This window comes from Vanessa tameamea, chromosome 9 (genome assembly GCF_037043105.1).
Source record: "Vanessa tameamea isolate UH-Manoa-2023 chromosome 9, ilVanTame1 primary haplotype, whole genome shotgun sequence".
Lineage (NCBI taxonomy): Eukaryota > Metazoa > Arthropoda > Insecta > Lepidoptera > Nymphalidae > Vanessa > Vanessa tameamea.
The window spans coordinates 13284570-13304385 of record NC_087317.1 but is presented as its reverse complement, the minus strand read 5'-3'; the positions used below and the strand labels follow the sequence as shown (position 1 = coordinate 13304385).

Sequence of the window (19816 nt, the reverse complement as noted above, 5' to 3'; positions counted from 1 at the left end):
TAAAAGAAAACATCGCAAAAATTTCATGTGTCTAATTCTGCCATAATTATATTGCTAATCCCGATGCTTCTAATACGGGTCGCATTGAAGCTGCGTGATGGAGTAAGACCTAAGCCGCACTCCTTTGCCCAGCAATGAGACATTCTATATACTTTTGTGTCAATTAGTTGTCAATTATAAACAAAACTGTCGTTTAAATAATGCAAGCAAAGTCACAGGCATTTGAATCACATAACTATTAAGATAAGATAATTAACAACTAACGAGCGGCTATCAGTTCTTTCAATATGTCCTTAAACTATTGTGGCCTTAGAATACTTATCTATAATTCTAATCCATCAAACGGTCAAACACCTTCCTCTATGACAAACTACTTAACTCAATACTACAAAACTCACTGAGGACACTCCCTCTAAGTATGGTAGAGATCTATTCACACACGAAGACTAAATTATCGGCTTGCATTTCGAGTGACGCACGTGCTTGGAAGTTGTTAGTGTGTGTGTGTGACGACTAATGAGAGAATAAAGACAGCAATAGAATATACAAATTAATTACATTTGTTATTGCACGTGGATAATTTAACAGAGTGAACAGATCCATATATGGGATATAATTGATGAAACCACATAAACCAAATTAAGTAATCTGTAAATAAATTGTTGAAAAACGCCACTCCTTGCACCAGGGCCTACTGATCTCTAAATCTAGCCGTGCTTCCTGTGAATTTGTTCACAGGCATGTTGTATTTCAAAGTAGATACGGGCTTCTCAACGATGCGTTCGAGACCAGTAGTAGTAGTACGTACTTTTAAATTTCGGCGGTCAGCGATTACTAAATTAGCTTTTTTTCTCCTAATAAAGTCATTTCCAAAAATTGTTAATCGTGCATTTGATGTTGTCTTTTTGCTATTTATATTATTTTATTTTACTTTATAACAGACGTGCCGGCATATTTTCATGCATGATCCCAAGTGGCGTAGTTAAATATATTTTATGGATGCTGCCTTCAAAGTCATTGAATAAGTCGCTCGCTACTGTTTTACATACTTTTTTCAATATTGTCGCCGTTTGGAATATAGGGTGCCCATACAAAATACTTTACAGAAAACCGTTCCTGAATGAAAAACATCAACCTGATTGGATTAAATATTTTATATCAGTTCTAACAAAGTCTTTGATTTGTTAACTTTTAAAATAATAAAAATTGAGTTCATGTCAATTGTATCAAAATATCCTCTACTACGGAATAGCGAGATTGCGGGTCCTAAGCCCATGAAATGTATACTAAGTAGGTGAAGTTTACAGAAGCCAAATATACATATATATGTATATTATCAAAACGGACTGAATCATATCGAATACGAAGCATCCCCGGCGTAAAGTAACATTGCATTATATAACGCGTATGTATTTAAGCGGAAAATATCTGTAAAATTCAACTTCAACATATCACACATAAGTATTTCTCATTTGCATTGCCGCCGAGTTCAACAACCTGCGATATGTGGAAAACTATATAATAATAACATGCGCCGCAGATTCTCCTATAAATATTCTTCAAGTAATCAGATATCGACACAACCACATTAGATAAACACGGTCGAGATATTTATTGAATCTGTGATAAAACGTTACGTAGTATTTTGTCACAGTTTTATCCAACGAGTGAAAAGTAAGTACACTATTTTCACTCTTCTATCTTTTAAGCGCCATGTTTGTGTTGAAATAATATTATCATTAGTTTATTTGAGTTTACATAATTAATTATAAAATTAGGTATGTTATTTTCAACCGTATTGTTGTAGCAATATTTTAAGAGATCTTATTATAAAACACCTACAATTTAATTCTGTAACGCTAATGATAATTTTTCAGCGCGAGGGTATACTTACAAAAGTAGTTGATATATATTTTCATGTCGAAGTAGTGTTACTTATTCCATTTTTTAAATAAATAACCCAGGTTAGTTGCTGTATTATAAATAATTATAAAATATTTACAGAACGACATTAAGTAATGTACATAGACATTTTAATTCAATTTCAAATAGTTATTTGTCTTGAATATTTTGTTGTAAGTTTTTCTAATTTGTGATTAAGATCATTCGTTGATAGTTGACCTATATTTCATTTCAATACTGTAGAAGCATTTTATGTCATAAGTAACTAGTTCACTTAGTGGTAAGGTTTTGTACAAGCCCGCCTGGGTAGGTGCCATCAATTCGTCAGGTATTCTACCGCCAAGCAGCAATAATTAGTATTTCTGCGTTCATGTTTTAAGGGTGAGCGAGCCAGTGTAACTACAGGCACATGGAAAGTAACATCTTAGTTCCCAAGGTTGGTGGCGCGGGTAATTTTTTTGCGGGGCCAATGACTGTGCAGTGGTGACCACTTGCCATCAGGTGGGTGGGTCATAAAAAAACTACTACTCAATACTTGTACCTATACAAGTAACAGATTGTTATTCACATAACCGAATAATATAATGTGTAGTTACTTTATGCAGTGTATCTGTGTTTTTAAACATATATTTATTATATCTATGACTATCATATGCAGATTAGCGGTCTCCTTGATAATGATCAGTATATCATATACTATGTATAGCCTTTTCAATAATAACAGTTTTATCAAATAAGTGACTTTGCCATACATACCTACATTTGACCGACGATTGAGATTGTTTGCAATAATTAATCGTATTTTATTATTAAATCAATATTTATAATTTCTTGTAGATTATGATGGAAGTAGGTTGTGAGAGCGGAGGCGCGGCCGGCGCCACATTCGCCGCAGCCTTGCAGTTTTTCGCCGCATCACAATGCCTCGTCCAGGAGCCATGGCCTCCGCAAGCTAATGTTCAAAGTTAGTAGTCAGGTATCGCATCAGTTATCTTAGATTTATAAAGATTCATTAGTAAAGACTAAGAAAATGATTATGTATTCTTTATTAGAGACGTTGTTCACATTGTGTTTATGATTCTAAGTATCCTTAATTACCTATGTATGCGGATTACATTTAAACCATAGTCAATGTTTTAAGCAACCCTCCAATTGTGGTACCAAATCCATTAGATCTTAAATTATGAGTATCAGAACATAAAATATTGTAGTTATATCTTTGAAAATAAATATCAATAGTAAAATTCTTAGACAACATCATTAAATACTATTAAAACTTCAAGTATCAAAATTGCAAAGGCAGTAACATCAAAGATTTTCGTAAATGTCCTTGTTGCTAAAAATGTGCCACCAAAGCTTATCTAGTAAATAAAACGAATGAAGCGTTCCACGCTGTCTACTCCACCAGTTTCAACGTTATTTCACAAGTTTTATTTAAACAAGTGCCATATCGATTGGTGCGTATCGTTTGCGTTAACTCAATGTGAAACACGACGATATATAACTATTTAATGGTAAGAGCAATCATTGGCTCTCTGTTCAGATTTCATGTTAGAAATTTCCCCCTTAATTAAATTGTTTATTAATATTAATTAATTTTCTAAGCATTAACTATTGTTGATTAGACATCGCGAAGGGTGATCATTTGATACATTGCTTTTTTTACAATTTATTTTTTATTTTCCGATTTTAGCCGAATAAGAATTGACCAAGCAATTCCAATGCTTATATTCCTTAAAAAGTCTCCTCTCTTTTCGAAGAAGGTTCGAGGTTCTCCACCACATTGCTCAAATGCGATTCGATAGGTACACGTACATAATTATACTTGGTTGAACTCTGTGCAAGCCAGTCTGAGTAGATGCCATCCAATTATAATGTATTCCACCGCTAAGCAGCTACTATACTTAGTATTGCTGTGTTTCGATTTGAGTAAGCAGTGCATACAGGCATAAGATAATAGCTTACCCTTGTAATAACTTAGTTCCCAAATATGGTGACGTATTGATAATGTTATTGACATTTGTTATGGTGAAAATTTCTTACTGCGCCAGCATCTATGGGCAGTGGGTACTCCTTACAGGTGGCCACCAGAGGCCTATATATGTATGTGATATTACTAACTCTCAGTGGACGGTGGAACAGTTTAGTGGAATGAGCCCTAACCTTTAAAGGAGTTAAGGCTTATGTTTTAGTAGTGCGGCGAAGACCCGTGATCAAAGGAGGCAATTAAAAATTAAGAAGTACGCATAGTTTAAATCAATCGTAGACGTTATTTTTTTTTAAACAAAGTAATCACAGCACTTATAAATATTATTTAGTTCCTGATTTTTAGAACGGATGCATAAATATAATTTTATTTTAATAATACACATATACTTCATGATGTAAAATAAATAAGAAACACCGTTGAATTATGGTATTATTACGAATAAAATTAGACACATTTGAAAAGACAATAAATGACATTCATTTACTTTAAATATTATATGTCACTTATATGTTATTTAATTTGGAGAAAAGTGTAATTACTGAAGATTGTTCTTGGTTCTCCTCGGAAAAACCTTAAGTCTAGTCGAATAAAGAACATATAGTTTTTTTTTCATCAAAATTGTCGCTGGCTGTACTTTCGCAAAATTATTATCAAATATAATAAAAATGATGTGTTGTATTTAATTTAAAGTTTTAAACTACATATTGCCTGTTTAAATAATAATGATAATAATCTTTCGGTTAGGTTAGGTTAGAGATTTTTAATTTAATTGAACTTCACTTCAATAGATTATAATCCATACAATATAAAAACGGTATTTACAATTTAAGGTGACATATGCATATTTTTTATATTATTTTTTATGATTGGGTGTCGACCCTTACAACTGAATTTCCAGTCAATTTCGTCTAATACTGACACCAAATTTTATTCATTTTTGTACCCAAATAAAATATATAAAAAGCTGGTTTGTAGAGTAATTAATTAAAATATAAATTACTAAAGTTTAAACCAACTTGACTCCCAAGAATGTTTACGTCAAAGTTATAAACATTTGCTACAGTACAACCTACTTTTACGGTACTCTTTTTGAAAAGAGTAGCGTAAAAATAGGCTATACTTACTAGCCATCGGTTGGCCATTGTTCTACCAAATGGTTTCGCCGTCGTACCTACACCGATATCCTCAATATGTTGCGTTCCCCTCAGTTCTTCAGATTAATTAATATCAGAAACTAAGCATATGATAGTGTCAGTGGTGTTTTCCCTGGCTTGACCCCAATTAGCAATTTTCTTTAAAGATTCAAATGTTTTAACCACTGGGCCTTGTCGGCTCTTTTAAGAGTTACATATGTGTTGATGATGTATCATTAAATTGCTATAATTTATATAATTGTAAAAGCAGACTGTACTTATTGTCAGATGGGACCCATTTTGACTTCATCGTGGTGGGTGGCGGCACTGCCGGGGCCACCCTGGCTGCAAGGCTGTCTGCGCTGCCGGTCAGCGTCCTGCTACTGGAGGCTGGAGGCGATCCACCTCAAGATAGCATTGTAAGCTTATTAAATATACATCGAAATATATGAATAAATAAAAGCATTAGTATTCCTATTATCTCTTTCGAGTTTATTTGTATGAATTAATATATTTTTTTAGTTAAATATACAGAATATGATGAATATGTTTTCTAAAGCTGAGTTGAGATTTAGGAAGACCAAGTTCTGTATTGTTTTGGAAAAACCACGATGGCAAGTTCTATCACTATATATTATAAGCAAGTCCCTCCCGCGTTTGTCTATATGTCTGAACACGCTCATGTACGGAGTAATTTATGATGAAGTTACAATGATGATACAATGAAGAAAATGTCACAAAAACAAGACTCCAAGTCGGGTAGTTTTATTGATGTCAGCTGCGTAATATATAATGATATAATTGTTTTATGTAGACCCTTATTGTAGCCATGGGAAGCCGGGACAGGAAGCTGTAGAACAATTTAATTTATTATTTAATTTCAAATAATATGTTTTAATAATGGTGCCTTTAGACGTTTAGGGTACGGTGTACTGCAAATTGGAAAAAAAACAGCTAAGTAATTGTTATGACGTCTATCTAAGGCGGCAACGTGCCAGGAAAGCACTACTATTTCGCGACTATCGCGACTATCGCGACCTAATAGCGGTTTATCTGTATCATTATATATCTATCTTATAAGAATTTATTATCTTTTAAGATTCCTGGCTTCAAGGACAGTATGAAAAGAAGTTATTACGACTGGAATTTCACTACAACAAATGACTACTATTCAAGTCAATCTCTACAAGATGGCAGTCAGAGACAACCTCGTGGTAAAATGCTGGGAGGCAGTGGATCCATTAATGACATGATTTATTCTCGTGGCTTTCCGGCTGATTATGATGATTGGGCCTCTATAGTCGGGGAGGGCTGGAATTGGGATAATGTTCTGTCGTACTTCAAAAAAACCGAATATTTGACTGACGAAAGAATTACTATCAATCCAGACCTGGCAAGTCTTCATGGTTTTGATGGAGAAATCGAAGTTAGTGGTTCTACTGATTCAACTTTTGCTACCGACAAATTTCTCGAAGCTTTTAAGGAGCTGAATTTTAATATTGTTCAAGATATGACCAATCCAAACACAATAGGCGCAGGAAGATTCTCTCATACCATTAAAGATGGTAAACGGCACAGTTCTCTCACTGCACTCCTCAACAAAGCATCGGAGAGAAATAACTTGTTTGTTTTAAAAGAGGCCCACGTTGTTAAAATATTAGTTGAAAATGAAACGGCGTATGGAGTCAAAGTTTTATTAGAAGGTGATGAATTTATCTTCTATGCTGATAAAGAAATTATTATGACCGCAGGAACGTTTAATACTGCAAAATTATTGCTCCTTTCAGGAATTGGTCCTAAAGAGCATTTAGAAGAAATGGGTATCAGCGTCGTCAAAGACTTGCCTGTTGGAGAAAATCTTCATGATCACGTCATGGTACTGACGTATTTAGCAGCGGATAATGGGACATGCGACTTGGATAAAAATAATGTCCACATGGATACCATTAGGTATCTTTATGACAGAAGCGGATCGCTCGTTAGAACTTCTGATTTAGGCGCGTACATATCTTACAATGAAGCTGCGAATGTACCAGACTTCGCTATTTATCCAACATGTATTTACGCTAATAGTGATTTTTATGTAGCGTGTCTAGAAATTTTAGGTTTCAAAGCAAGCATTTGTGAAAAAATCGATTCCTTAAATAAAGATTTGGAAATCCTTTCGTTAGCCGTCGTAAATCTTAAGCCGAAGTCCAGAGGACGAGTACGCTTGCAGTCCCTCGATCCTCTCGATCCTCCGCTCATTTATTCAGGAACATTTAATGATGGCAGCGATTTGGATTACTATCCCGGTGCCATAGAAACAGCTCGGTCAATAGCTAGCACGTCTTATTTCAACTCGAAAAACGCTTTTGTTGTCGAATTTGACATAGAACAATGTAATGATTTCATTGATAGAGAATACTTGGAGTGCCTTGCGAAAGCTACAGCTATGTCTGCTTGGCACGCTGTTGGCACGGCTGCTATGGGAACAGTAGTGGATTCAGAACTAAGGGTTAAAGGAATTAACGGATTGAGGGTAGCTGATGCCAGTGTAATGCCAAATGTAGTTCGAGGTAACACGAATTCTCCCGTCGTAATGATAGCTGAAAAAGCGGCGGACTATATCAAAGATTATTATAAGACTCTGGGTTATTTAAATAAAAATTAAATTAACCCTTCTGATAATTTGACTAATTACAAAGCAAATGACGTTGTGATTAGGTTTGATAAACTTGATCAGTAATTTTCATATAAGTACTACATACCTATGTTTACCGTAACATTTATATTTTAGGACGATAATCTAAAGTTCTGACGCTGTTCCTTGAAATAAGTTTTATTTTGTGACTGAATGATTTATATGTGATTTTGTTTCGACATTATTTTAAATAATACAATTATGATAATAAACTTTGACTATACTAAGTGTAATTTTTTTTAAAGAATTTTTATCTAATCAATGGAATTAAAAGGTGGATACAAAAAATATATATCGCTTTGTTATACTAAAAGTAATTTTTCATCAATTAACCAAATATAAAAAATAAGTTTTTACTTGCTGGTAAACATTTTCAAGTTTGGTGGCGGACTATGCCCATCAGAGGCCCGGGCGGAAAAGCTGAATGAAAAGCTTTAAAAAAAAATGTAGTTTTACAAATATAAAAAAAAAATATATTTATGTTTAAAAAGTCTAGATGGCTGTAGAGTTAAATTCTTATTTAGGATTTGATCAGTGGAACGCGGATGTATTTGGGGGCTCTAAGACTGGAGGCCTGGGGCGAAACGCCCCTCCCGCCCCCCTGTTATTCCACTACTGATACTAAGTTCCTTACGGTTCCTTCCTGGTAGAATCTATCCAATACATACGTGTAACCAACACATAAGTGCTATTTGATTAGTTTATTTTGTAATTTTGATTATTAACGTTTCATTGAGGTGATCAGTGGAACATGGATCTGGACAAAAAATTCTGAGCTCCCGCCATGCTTAACGGAGTAATAAATTCAATAGTTTGACGTTTACGAGGTTAAAATTTTTTACTGATCGCTTATGCTCATCATGAATTCTAGAGTTTAATTTAATCATTTCATCGAACGGAATCCCTCGGGTTGTGTTGGTGCATTCGAACAATAGACGGAAAATCATCGTTAGGCAACGGAGGAGCCGTCGCTTTCACTCCGTAGCTATGCAAAGCAGTGGACACAGAGCGTGGTGTCAGTTTCACCCCCAGTTAGGAGTCATATGTAACCAGACGTAACTCGCGACCGCGACGTGGTCGGTTACATGATCCGTGTGGTGTATAATATAATTATACAAACTATTTTGTCATTGGGTTTGATTGATGAGGAAATCAAACTAGTTCAATCTTCTATTAATTATAAATCTGTACATTAGACAAGTTTAAACGAGCTACAGGAATTGACGTTAATGACAATCTCTTCAGTGTTCAATAATGATATTAAAAGCAATATACTTAACTAAATAAAAAAATGAATTCAAACTAGCGGTTTGGAAAGAAATTACTTAGTATTTAAACTACTTGTCAAATCTATAATTTTAATAAAATTTTCATTGGTATATATATACTTACTGATAAATTGGAAGTTTATATAAGTAAGTATGTAGTCATTTATTAACATTAAGTATTTACAAATAAAATTTATAAATATTAAAATAAATATTTAATTTAAAATGACATACAATCTAATCGTAAGGGTCTAGGTTCAAAGCTTATGATGTAATATTCAGATCTATCAAGTTCTTAATTTCCTACTTCTAATAACTTAAACTAACATTCAAGACACGTTAATAGTCAGTCAAGCATAACTTGAAGGTACAGATTTTTTTGTATTTATTTATATGAAGGCAGGTGTCCTCCTTAGGAAGGTTCCCCTCGTCTAAAGTTACCACTTCCGGTCCCCAACCGTTATTACCGGAAATAGATGTCTATCACATGTTTGACCCGAAGAAACGTGGCTTGGTAGTACAAAACCAAAAAAAATATACTCCTTTATAATAGACAGTCTATATTCATATAGTTCAAGAAATGTAGAAATAAGATTGAAAAATTCAATTTTGGAATTATTGTTCCGTCATTATGACGTCGACATTATACCGACATCGCGAAATGAAAAAATCTACAAAAATAATTGTATGTGTACAGTAATAGCTACAATTAATAAAATATATATATATATATATTCCAATTAAGCTCTATGGAAGTAAGCACTTGCAAGTTGTTAGTTTATAAGGCTGAACATTCTAAGATATGAGGTTAAACCCCTGGTTAATAAAAAAGTATTTCTGTCAACAAAATCTAAATATGGGAAAAAAAAATCTACAGTGCTTAGGTGAAATTTAAGTTTAAATATATTTAAGTTTATTATATTTCCGTGTCTCAGAAAGCGGTTTCAGACTGAGAGATATATTTTTTGCGCACTTATGTTTGAGCACTCAATTTACGTGCGGACTTAAATTGTTAAACTATCAATGTCAGGAAGAGTTCTGATAGGAGGATATCACCTATTATAATATTCAAATTATATTTTCTCTTTGTTTTAGTTTAACCATTACACAATATATTATATAAATTATAAAACGAGAAGAACTTTGTGAAATATTCTGTTAGAGAAAGTTACTAAACATATTCAAGACACCAAAGATATTATATTACATAAGTATCGAAATATCAAGATTACTTTTTAGATATATACACTACTAGCTGAATCTGCGGCTTTATCCGAACGAAATTTATAAAACTACTCATAGCACGTAAACCGTCACCACCCATTTTATAAAGGGGGGTAAATTAAAAAAATTAGCCTATGTTCTTCCTCGGGGCTCAAACTATCTCCATATCATATTTCATCTAAATCGGTATAGCAGTCTGAGCCTCCTCCTCGTTTGCCCGTTATAACATAAAAAAAAGCTTTCAGAGGTAACAGACAGAGTCACTTAGGAATTTATGATATTAGTATAGGTTATTTACATTTCTGATTATATACATTAAAATAGACAGCTAATTAATAATTATTAGAATATATAACAGAATAGGAGTTAATGCCTCGATACCATGACTAATGTACTTAATATATTAATAGCTATATTTTAATATATTACGTAACATAACATAGCGATGTCTGTCGTGAGGTTGAGGACAGGAAGAATAGTCAGCGGACTACCGGAGATAGCTCGGTTTCCGCGAGTCGGACGCTTTCACCTGCGCGACCGCGGACTGCGGACACGTGCGCCATCGCCGCCGAGCCAATATCAGTCAAGTTTTGTTTTTTATATTTTAATGTTATTAGCGGATTATTGTTTTTAGTTTACAGATATGGAAATAGGCAATACATGAATTGTCGTAAAATAAAATATTGTCTTAGGATTTTATCTTAAAATCAATTTGAAATAAATATATAATATTGAGTATTAAACATATACAAATGATGCCATGAAGCCAGAATATAATCATGCAAATGTGTATTAACAAAAAAAAATGTTAACGATTGAAGTTCTTTAACGACGAACTCTTAGCGATGGCGATGTAGCGCAAGAAATTGACACTCGTTAAAATAATAAAAATCTTTCTTTTAAAGTTAATCTAGCGATAGCCAGATCCCGGAGTTTTATTACACATAATTAACAAAAACAAATGCTAAATCGCGACATCAAGAACAGCACTTTCACCGCATGTGTGAGCGACTGAGCGCGCAGTCTGTCCGCAGCGCGCGTATCGGGCGCACGTCGCGCTAGCCGGTGATGAATCGAACGCGAACATGACCGACGAATTGGAAAAATCATCGACGGAAAACGTCACGGTGGTGACGGGAAACTTCCCGACCGTATCGAGCCTGAAATCTGAAGACTCCACGGAGCAGCTGATATGCAAGACGCCGCAGAAACTGCCGAAGAAGAAGAAAAGTTGTAAAAGTGTCAGTTCCAAGAGTGTCGAGGCCGGTAGTGATGACGGTGGGCCGAGGCGTGTGGTGGTGTTCCTGGGGTTGTCGCAGGTGGTCTTGGGCGCGCTGCTAGTAGGCGCGGGCGCCTTGGCCGTAGTCAAGGGAGCTTCGCTGTCGCGGGTCGGCGCCGGGCTGTGGTCGGGCTGTGTTGCCGTCGTCGCTGGAGTGGTTGGAGTTTTGGCTGGGATAAATGACTGTTATGGATTGAATAATTCCTCTGGGTAAGTGTAAATATAGATTGAGCTGTGTGTGCATTTATTAATGATTGCGCAGTAAGGAATTTATTACAATCTATGGAAAGTGTTTATGTGTTCTGAATATAATATTTATAAGTCTCTGACAAAAAAATGAATATTTTTATCACATTAATTTCAGAAACGATATTGTAAAATGCAATATCGATTCTGAAATTTTCACGGCTGGCAACAGAAGTTTATTTCGATGGGTTGAGATAGCTAGGCTTAGTATGGCAGATTCAGCTTCTTTTTTCTTAAAGATCCACTTCTAAGCAAGGTCCTCTCCTAGTAGGAGGCTTGCTATTTTACTTATAAGAGCTTTAACAAGATTTAATTAGCTCTAAACGGCACCCTGGATGCTTTTGTTAACCAGAGGTAGAATTACTGGCAACATGTGTATCCACAAGACAGGATATACATATTATAGCAAAATATCATTCTACAGAAGTTTCAAGCTTGATTAAGCAATATTATCTCCTAGTCCACCTCCTCATCGTCTCACTCTCGTCTTCTTTAACCTTTAATATAATCATGAAGTTTTCGGATATTTTTTTCTTTGACCAAATCATTAACTATTAAAATAGTGTATACTTTTAGAATCATCAATTATTTTTTATTTCACAACAACAATTTGTATAGTTTTTAACTGTCGAAATACTGACACTTTATAATTATAATATAATTAGCTGTTGCACGTTAGCTTGGCGTACATTAAGTGTTGGTAATTATTGTGTTTTTTACTAAATAATTCAACTAGCATTTTATAAAAATTGGCCGAAAGAATAAAAAACTGATATACATAACAAATTTCATTTGAATTATTTTCACCATTTCAGTTTCATGTTGTAACTACAAGTTTTTCTAAGCTTATTTATTTATTATTGTCATTTGCTCTTACCCCATTTGTTTAGGGATAATCCATCTACTTGAAGATTTGACAAACTCACCATCAGCCCTCTGCTTGATGCTACCTCTCCTATGGAATAATTTTACTCGTTGATCTGTTTCAAAGTGGGTGGTTACACGCTTCAAGTTCGATTGATGGATGCGCTTACATAAAAAAAAACTCTTCGGTTATTCTACTCTGCTGGAATCATACGCTTTAATCGAAATACATTTTGTTATATCTTTAAAAAATGATTTCAAACCACATTGAATGAACTAGTATTAAAAGTTACAATATATTAAAGTGCTTCTTGGGCGTGAAGATCATGATTTTTGCAATTTTTGTTATGACCTTCAAAATGAAACTTAATAAAAACACTTGTATTGATTATACTTTCATATATATGTATACGTATGCACTGTAGATCAAAGCGTCCTAAAGGCCTCTTCTTAATGTTCACCATAATAATTCTTAGAAGATGATCATCTGTTATATTATTGTTTTATTCTTCGTCACAATGATCTCCACCAATCACAAGGTGTCGTGCGTGAACGTATCAACGACTTCAGACAGGCTCAAGTAGGGCAGTGTCGTAAATAGGAGTAATAATGATATATGTATGAATGCCTCACAAGCTTCATGAATAGACACGTGAACTATAATTTGCTTTCGATTTTTTAAGCTGTCATCAGTCAAACTTATTAATTTATGAAGAGGAAACTTATTAACTCTGTAGGTGCCTTTTTTGCTGACATCGCGTTATTGATATCTACTTATGTCGAAGTTCTTACCCAGATCATAAGCTGTTTGTTGCGAAGTTTTTATGAGGTAACAAACAGACAAACGTTTTCTTCCGTATTTATTATATTAGTTTGATATAATAACTAGATACTTTCCCAGGCGAGTAAAGAATAGTAAATTTGCTGGTGGCCGCGCAAACATAAAGGCATTTAAAATTTTTGCTGCAAAAAATTGGAATTGAAAATGCAAAGGTGTATCACTCAAATTATTTGAAATCTGCAAAGCGCTCTCGAATTCAAAATTACTATTTACTTTCACTTATTTAATTTAGATGGTCAAAAAACCAGCATCCTTCAAAATTACCCCTATGTAATATTTATTATATGCGGTGAATCAAAAACACGCCGCGAGCCGAACAAATGTTAGTGGCCGGTCGCACGCGGCCGTGCTGGGGACAGCCTTGATCTAAACGAATAAGTTACGGCCTCACATATAACCCTAGCTTAGTGTTTAGTTAAACACTCATTTTCTCATTTTATCATCACTTATTTAAATTTATTTAATTTCAATTATAAATATACTGTAATGAGTGTCTTTTTTCCACAATATCCTTGTTTTTAAAATAGTCTCTAGTCATTTAATAATGGCAAAATTATCGAACTCAAATTGTTTGTTTTTGTATTTTCCTTATATTTAACGTGTCATTTATATTAGCTCTCATAGGAACATAAACTGTCTTAGTGCGCCTGAGAAATATATAAAGTAGCCATTCAAGCCTCCAAAGTCCGGACCACATAACCAATAAGCCATTTCGCATTGATAATAGGGTTCATCATCATCCTGATGTCCTCTTAATCAATTTCTGCCACGGTGACCATTTTCAGGAGAGAGTAGACAATTTCGCTAGACTTGTTTCTCTTTCAATTACCAATTACCAGGCTTGGGATGGCTATTGAGAATTCCTCGACAATTAAACCCAATTTGAACCCAATACCTCGAGATGTGCGGGTTTATAGCTAGTCAAACCAACGAGGCAGGCATTGATAATATGTATTAACTTGGTAGTAGGGTTTTGTGCCAGCCCATCTCCATTATACCTCATTATTATCCATTCAATATTATACTCTACAGCCAATTAGCAATACTTAGTATGGTTGTGTTCCAGATTGAAGTGTGAGTGAGTCAGTGTAACTACAAGCACGAGGACGATAACATCTTAGGTTCCATGCTTGGTGGCGCATTGGCGATGTAACGAATGGTTAATATTTCTTACAGCGCCAATATCTATGGGCAGCCGGGTGGAGCAGCCAGTGAAATCAGTGGGATTTATAAGCCCACGCTTAGTAACGCACGCGTATAGCGACATACAGCCAGCGGCACTGTTGGCCGCTATGTCCAGAAGTGGATCCAATCCCAGCTGATTTTAAAGTTGAATCCTTCCGTTATACCGCTAACGTAAATACCGCGAACTGGCCGCCGTTTGCCGAGGGTTCCTTTATGTCGTGAAAGAAGAATTGATAACAATATCTATCTATGATCTATCAATAGATCTATCTATTTAATATTAAGATTTGGCTGCTTCAGTGCGGGTTGTTGGACAATCATGATACGTGCAGGTGTCTAAAAGACCTTTTCCTTCACCGCCGAGCAAGAGATAACTTAAAAACATATGCAGATCAGAGGTGCCTGCCTGGGTTTGAACTCATAACTTTCGGTTAACATACTGTGTCATATCGGCTCTAATTTTATAACATTTATGAAATATTTTATTCAGTGGAGGTACAGCTACTCCTGCGTATTGATTTAAGACCTCTCAGTTCCGCTCGTGATCGCGCTGCTACAGTGCAATTAAAGTGTTTTTATGTGACGCTACGTTGATTTAACACTCACGTTACTGTTGTAGCCCCATTTTTTTAAATTTTCCTTTTATTTCGTATCTGTATTAATTACAGAGTTATTGATTACCAACTTAGTGTAAAACATAATATGATACAGACTACGTCTAACAATCCTATTACTACAATATATTATATTTTATTGGTCTTATTACTAAATCGTATTTTATTTTAAATATATTGATATTGGTTAAACTATTACAATAATATTATTATTTAAGCGTTTCCGTCCGCGTCATCAAACATCCATCCATCCAAACACTTTCTTAATTCTTTTTACTTAAATCTAACGAAAACGTTGATGTTAGATATATTTATTTGCTCAGTTCTTAAGACACCATGCGGGATGTTTTTATGAAAGTTGTTATATTTATAGTGTTACCTCAATATTTTGTAAATCTACAATTATATACATTATTTTAACGCGAAGAGTTAAGTCAAACTTGTAACACCAAGTTTTCGCTTGCGCAGTGGAAATATATTCTTCTAAAGTGTTCGTGTCTATAATAAAGTATTGCAGATATTCTTAGTTTTACCTTTTAATAAATTTAAAACGTAGTGTAAAAATAACCTGCAGTTGGTACACGTTAATTTTCATTCATGACATTTGTATAAATCGTGTAAGTTAAATGCTACAAATGTTTTTAATTAACATATCCAGGTAATTTGGCTGAGTAGGGTAAGGGAGTAGGGTACTCGCCGATTTTTTTCAATATAATTTGAATTAACTAGTTTTAACTGCTTAATTTAATCTTGACAAATGACGCTCCCGAACGTTTTTTTAAAATCTCGGTTGGTAAAAAGTTATTATTGTTTGCGAAGAAATTCTTGGTAGACAGCAGATGAGAAGTGTCCCCAAGCTTCAAAAATCTCGTAGAGCTGTTGATCCTGCCATTATATCGGGCTATGACACCGAGGGAATAGACAGCACATTATCTGTACAAGTGAACATCATATTACTTGCGTAGTTGAATCCTAGAAAATGTGCTACCCGCACATCAAAAATTCTACCAACAAATAAGAATATTTTTAATATTGTGTTCCGGTTTGAAGGCTGAGTAAGCCAGTGTAACTGCAGGTACAAGGGACATAACATCTAAGCTCCGAAGGTTGGTAACGCATTGGCGACGTAAGGATAGTATAACACTTCTTACAGTACTAATAATAACTACTGTCTGTACATTTGTCAGTCGGTACTAATTGTGTTATAAAAATAAATTTATCAAATCTTGATGCGCGAAATATGTATGTATATGAATATAGAGTATTCAATTAAAAATATGATCTGTATTTTTATAAAAGGACACTTCGATTTAAATGGGCAGCTTGTTCATATGTAAAAAAAATCAATCTTAATTTGTAATAACTGAATTTTATTATTTTTTTATTGGTTTATTTTATATTCAATTTGAAGTGGGACCCTCAATCCGGAGCGTCCCTTTATGGAAAAATATATCCCAAAAAGATGACTAATAACGATAATAATTTTTTTTTAATTTTAAAGTTTACCTTCATATTTATATATTATTAATGTAAGTAAAACACCAAATTAACTGTATCTTGTTAGCACAAATAATATAAATCTCTCTTAGAAATAACATTTCTTGACCGTGGATTTTGTTCAATAAATAAATATGGTTTAGATTGCCAATTAAATAACAAGACATGCTCTTTTAACATACTCGTAAGTCGTAAATAGAGTATTTCGACGACTTTATAATTATGCACATAGACGTGAAGATAATAGCGTGGATGATAGCAGAGCACGCAAATAGATGGACGATCTATAATAAGCAATGGCCGTTTGTAAATCACTCAGTGACTTTCTCCAGATTAAGAAGCCTGACATTCGATTAGTCCATCTCACTAGAAGCTGCAAAAACATCGACTGGTAAAACGATCAATTCCGGGAATTTTCTTGCATACTGCTTAATTATTTATTCATGTTCGTCTTGTAACGCTTACCTTATCGTTTGGGGTGGCATTCGAATGTAATATTTTGAATATAAAATTTGTCAACATTGCGATTGATTATTTACGTGTAATATCTAAGAATATTCATGAAAAACTATTGGAAGCGGTATGACTTCCTATGCCATTGCTTTCTTTCTCTTTCTTCGGTTTTGCACTTGGCGCATCCGCTAGCAGTAACAGTAACATGCATACCTCTTTGCTATATTATTATATTAGTAATATAAGCATTTAATGAAACTTTTTAAATTATTCACTTCATATTTATTTATTGTTTATCTTTAATTATAAATTATTTCAATAATAAAATTTTTGTTGTTATAATTTTTTTGGCGCGTTATGACGAAATTATTAGAGTGACTATTTATGATGCGCGCGAACAGTGGTGACGTGTTGAGTTTAACCACACGTTGAAGTCGATCGCTAAGCCGTCAAGTGTCAAATCGCTCGAAGTAGACAACTTCACACCTTATGTTGCCATCTCACTTACTCATACGAAAACACGACGAGTGAAATATATTTGTCTATTATAATTGCATTTGACATTATTACTAATTAAAATAATTGTAAATGTTTAAATTTATGAGTCTTAACACTAGCGGTGAATAAAGAAGAAATTACATTTATTACAATAATAAATAAATATTGGACAACATCACATACATTACTCTGATACCATTGTAAGTAGCTAAAGCACTTGTGTTATGGATAATCAGACGTAACGACGGTACCACAAACACCCAGACCCAAGGCAGCATAGAAAACTAATGAACTTTTTCGTCTCGACCGGGAATCGAACCCGGGACCTCGGAATTGCGTACCCATGAAACCGGTGTACACACTACTCGACCACGGAGGTCGTCATAATAATTATTATTCTAACATTAACTAGTAGATTATTATTACTTTGAATTTAAAAATAATTTTTAATTACGCCAAAGAAATAGATATATGTTCCCACGCGCGTACATAGTAAACGCTTCGTTTTTACCTACATTTATTGTAACATAAGATTATTGTTTTTTTATAAATGCTAATAACAGTCTTCAATCATAAAACATATACATAACAGTTAAGATAACTGCTCATTTAGAATAGCATTGTAGTTTACTTGCCAAGCACAACAGGATAACGATGTTGTTTGAGTTATTACATATACTATTTTGTGTGTGCCTCTCCTTATGTTAGTATTATTACATATATATATTACTAAGACCCGCAAAATCATACAACTTATACATAACACAGTATTACCTAACAGATGTCAGCCTTCCCCGATGGAATATTATTAGTGGAGTCCAGTTGAAGTGGCCCAAACTTCATACTTAACCAAATACGAACCATAAGCAAAGCACATTAGCCCATTGTATTTTTTTATTTTATACAAGATTTCAATCATATTTAACCCTCTCGTGTTATTTAAAATCGCATTTGACTCACATTAGAACTGAAAACATTATTATCTGACTATTATTATCAATACTCTAACTCCTGTGCTAAATTGTGTGCGTCTAAACCCACCGGCGTATACTGTGCGTATATCAGTAAATGTGTTATAGTTGGATTTCATGTTATATTTGTTACAGTACCGACTAATAAAAGTTAAATCTTCTCAATATAAACGCAGTGGTCACAACTTACCATCAGGTATTTTTTTCACCATTTGTACGTTCTACCTATTTTATATAACAATAATATTTTATTGTTGTAGTTTGTGTGTTGTTGTAATTATTTATTGTTTAATATAATATAAATTGTACAAAATACGGGCAGAATACGTTAAGTACAAGCTAGGATGCCGGATATAATGTTTGTAGATGTCGAAAAGAAAAATAAACGAATAAATCAGAAAAAATACACATAGTATCATACTCTAATATCACACGTACGTAAAAACCAATTCCTAAGACATTATAATAAAAGTTCCAATATGTGAAAATGATGTAACGCCACGGAGGTGATATTAAGAAGATGTTTTTTTTGTACAGCAGTGGCTTGTTGACGGCGTTCCTGGCGCTGTCGCTGCTATGCCTGGCGTGTGGAAACAGCGCCGCCGTGCTGGCTGCCACCGGTCTGCAGCGCGACTCGCTGCGGCAACCTGAACCGCTCACCAGTTTTGAGGTTTGCATTACAACTGTTACAGCTTTGTCTCTGTTTCACTGTAATTGTATGCACCTGCGTACAATTACATTAGGCAAGTAATTAACTGACCTCATCATACCAGATGGTAAATAAGCTTCATTGTCCGTAGACTGTCAGGTAGACTGTCAGTTAGACTGTGAAAACTGACTTAAAAATACTCTATAAATTAAACTATTTGAATTTTTCATTAGAAGTCCTTACCCTAAAGTCAGCATCAAGTCTTTGAGAAATTAGACGTTTCTGAAAAGCAGTTCAAAATAATCAAAATCGTTTACAAAAAATCGCACATACAGCAACCCTATGTGTAGACAAATTATGTTTTAAGAAGGAATAATATAATTTCATGCAAATAGTCCATAGATTTCCATCAAAATAATTAGAATTGCAAATAATTTCAATTTCAAGTTTAGTTTCTAATCCTCCCTCGCACCTACGACAGAATTCCTAAGTAACGTTTGTCAATGAATCGGCTCGTTT

At 34.2% G+C, this 19816-nt stretch overlaps 2 protein-coding genes across 6 annotated transcripts in view; both read left to right on the top strand.

The window, feature by feature from the left end:
* Positions 1 to 1491: 1491 nt before the first annotated feature.
* Positions 1492 to 7926, top strand: LOC113393798 (ecdysone oxidase-like). 4 transcript variants are annotated; one of them, XM_026630861.2, is made up of 4 exons: positions 1492 to 1674; positions 2740 to 2866; positions 5314 to 5444; positions 6125 to 7926. In XM_026630861.2, exons 2-4 carry the CDS (start codon positions 2743 to 2745, stop codon positions 7676 to 7678), a joined length of 1809 nt encoding a protein of 602 aa, XP_026486646.2. In that variant the 5' UTR covers positions 1492 to 1674; positions 2740 to 2742; the 3' UTR covers positions 7679 to 7926. The 4 variants fall into 4 exon arrangements, with proteins under 4 accessions (XP_026486646.2, XP_064071981.1, XP_064071982.1 ...); XM_064215911.1 differs by having other exon boundaries at positions 1669 to 1778; XM_064215912.1 differs by lacking the exon at positions 1492 to 1674 and adding an exon at positions 1905 to 1964.
* A 3295-nt stretch (positions 7927 to 11221) lies between these two features.
* Positions 11222 to 19816, top strand: part of LOC113393799 (uncharacterized) — a 52927-nt gene continuing 44332 nt past the window's right edge. Inside the window, exons 1-2 of one of the 2 annotated variants that reach the window (XM_026630863.2) lie at positions 11222 to 11689; positions 19189 to 19318. In XM_026630863.2, the coding sequence (XP_026486648.1) occupies positions 11286 to 11689; positions 19189 to 19318 (534 nt within the window). In that variant the 5' untranslated portion in view covers positions 11222 to 11285. Of the gene's footprint in view, positions 11690 to 19185; positions 19319 to 19816 lie in introns of both variants that reach the window. The other variant, XM_026630862.2, reaches the window with a different exon arrangement.

Excerpts from the sequence above, each read along its gene's own strand:
- LOC113393798 (XM_026630861.2), top strand. The coding sequence starts at position 2,743 with ATGATGGAAGTAGGTTGTGAGAGCGGAGGCGCGGCCGGCGCCACATTC. Across the intron at positions 2,867-5,313 it reads TCCGCAAGCTAATGTTCAAA|ATGGGACCCATTTTGACTTC; the intron begins GTTAGTAGTCAG and ends ACTTATTGTCAG. Across the intron at positions 5,445-6,124 it reads ATCCACCTCAAGATAGCATT|ATTCCTGGCTTCAAGGACAG; the intron begins GTAAGCTTATTA and ends TTATCTTTTAAG.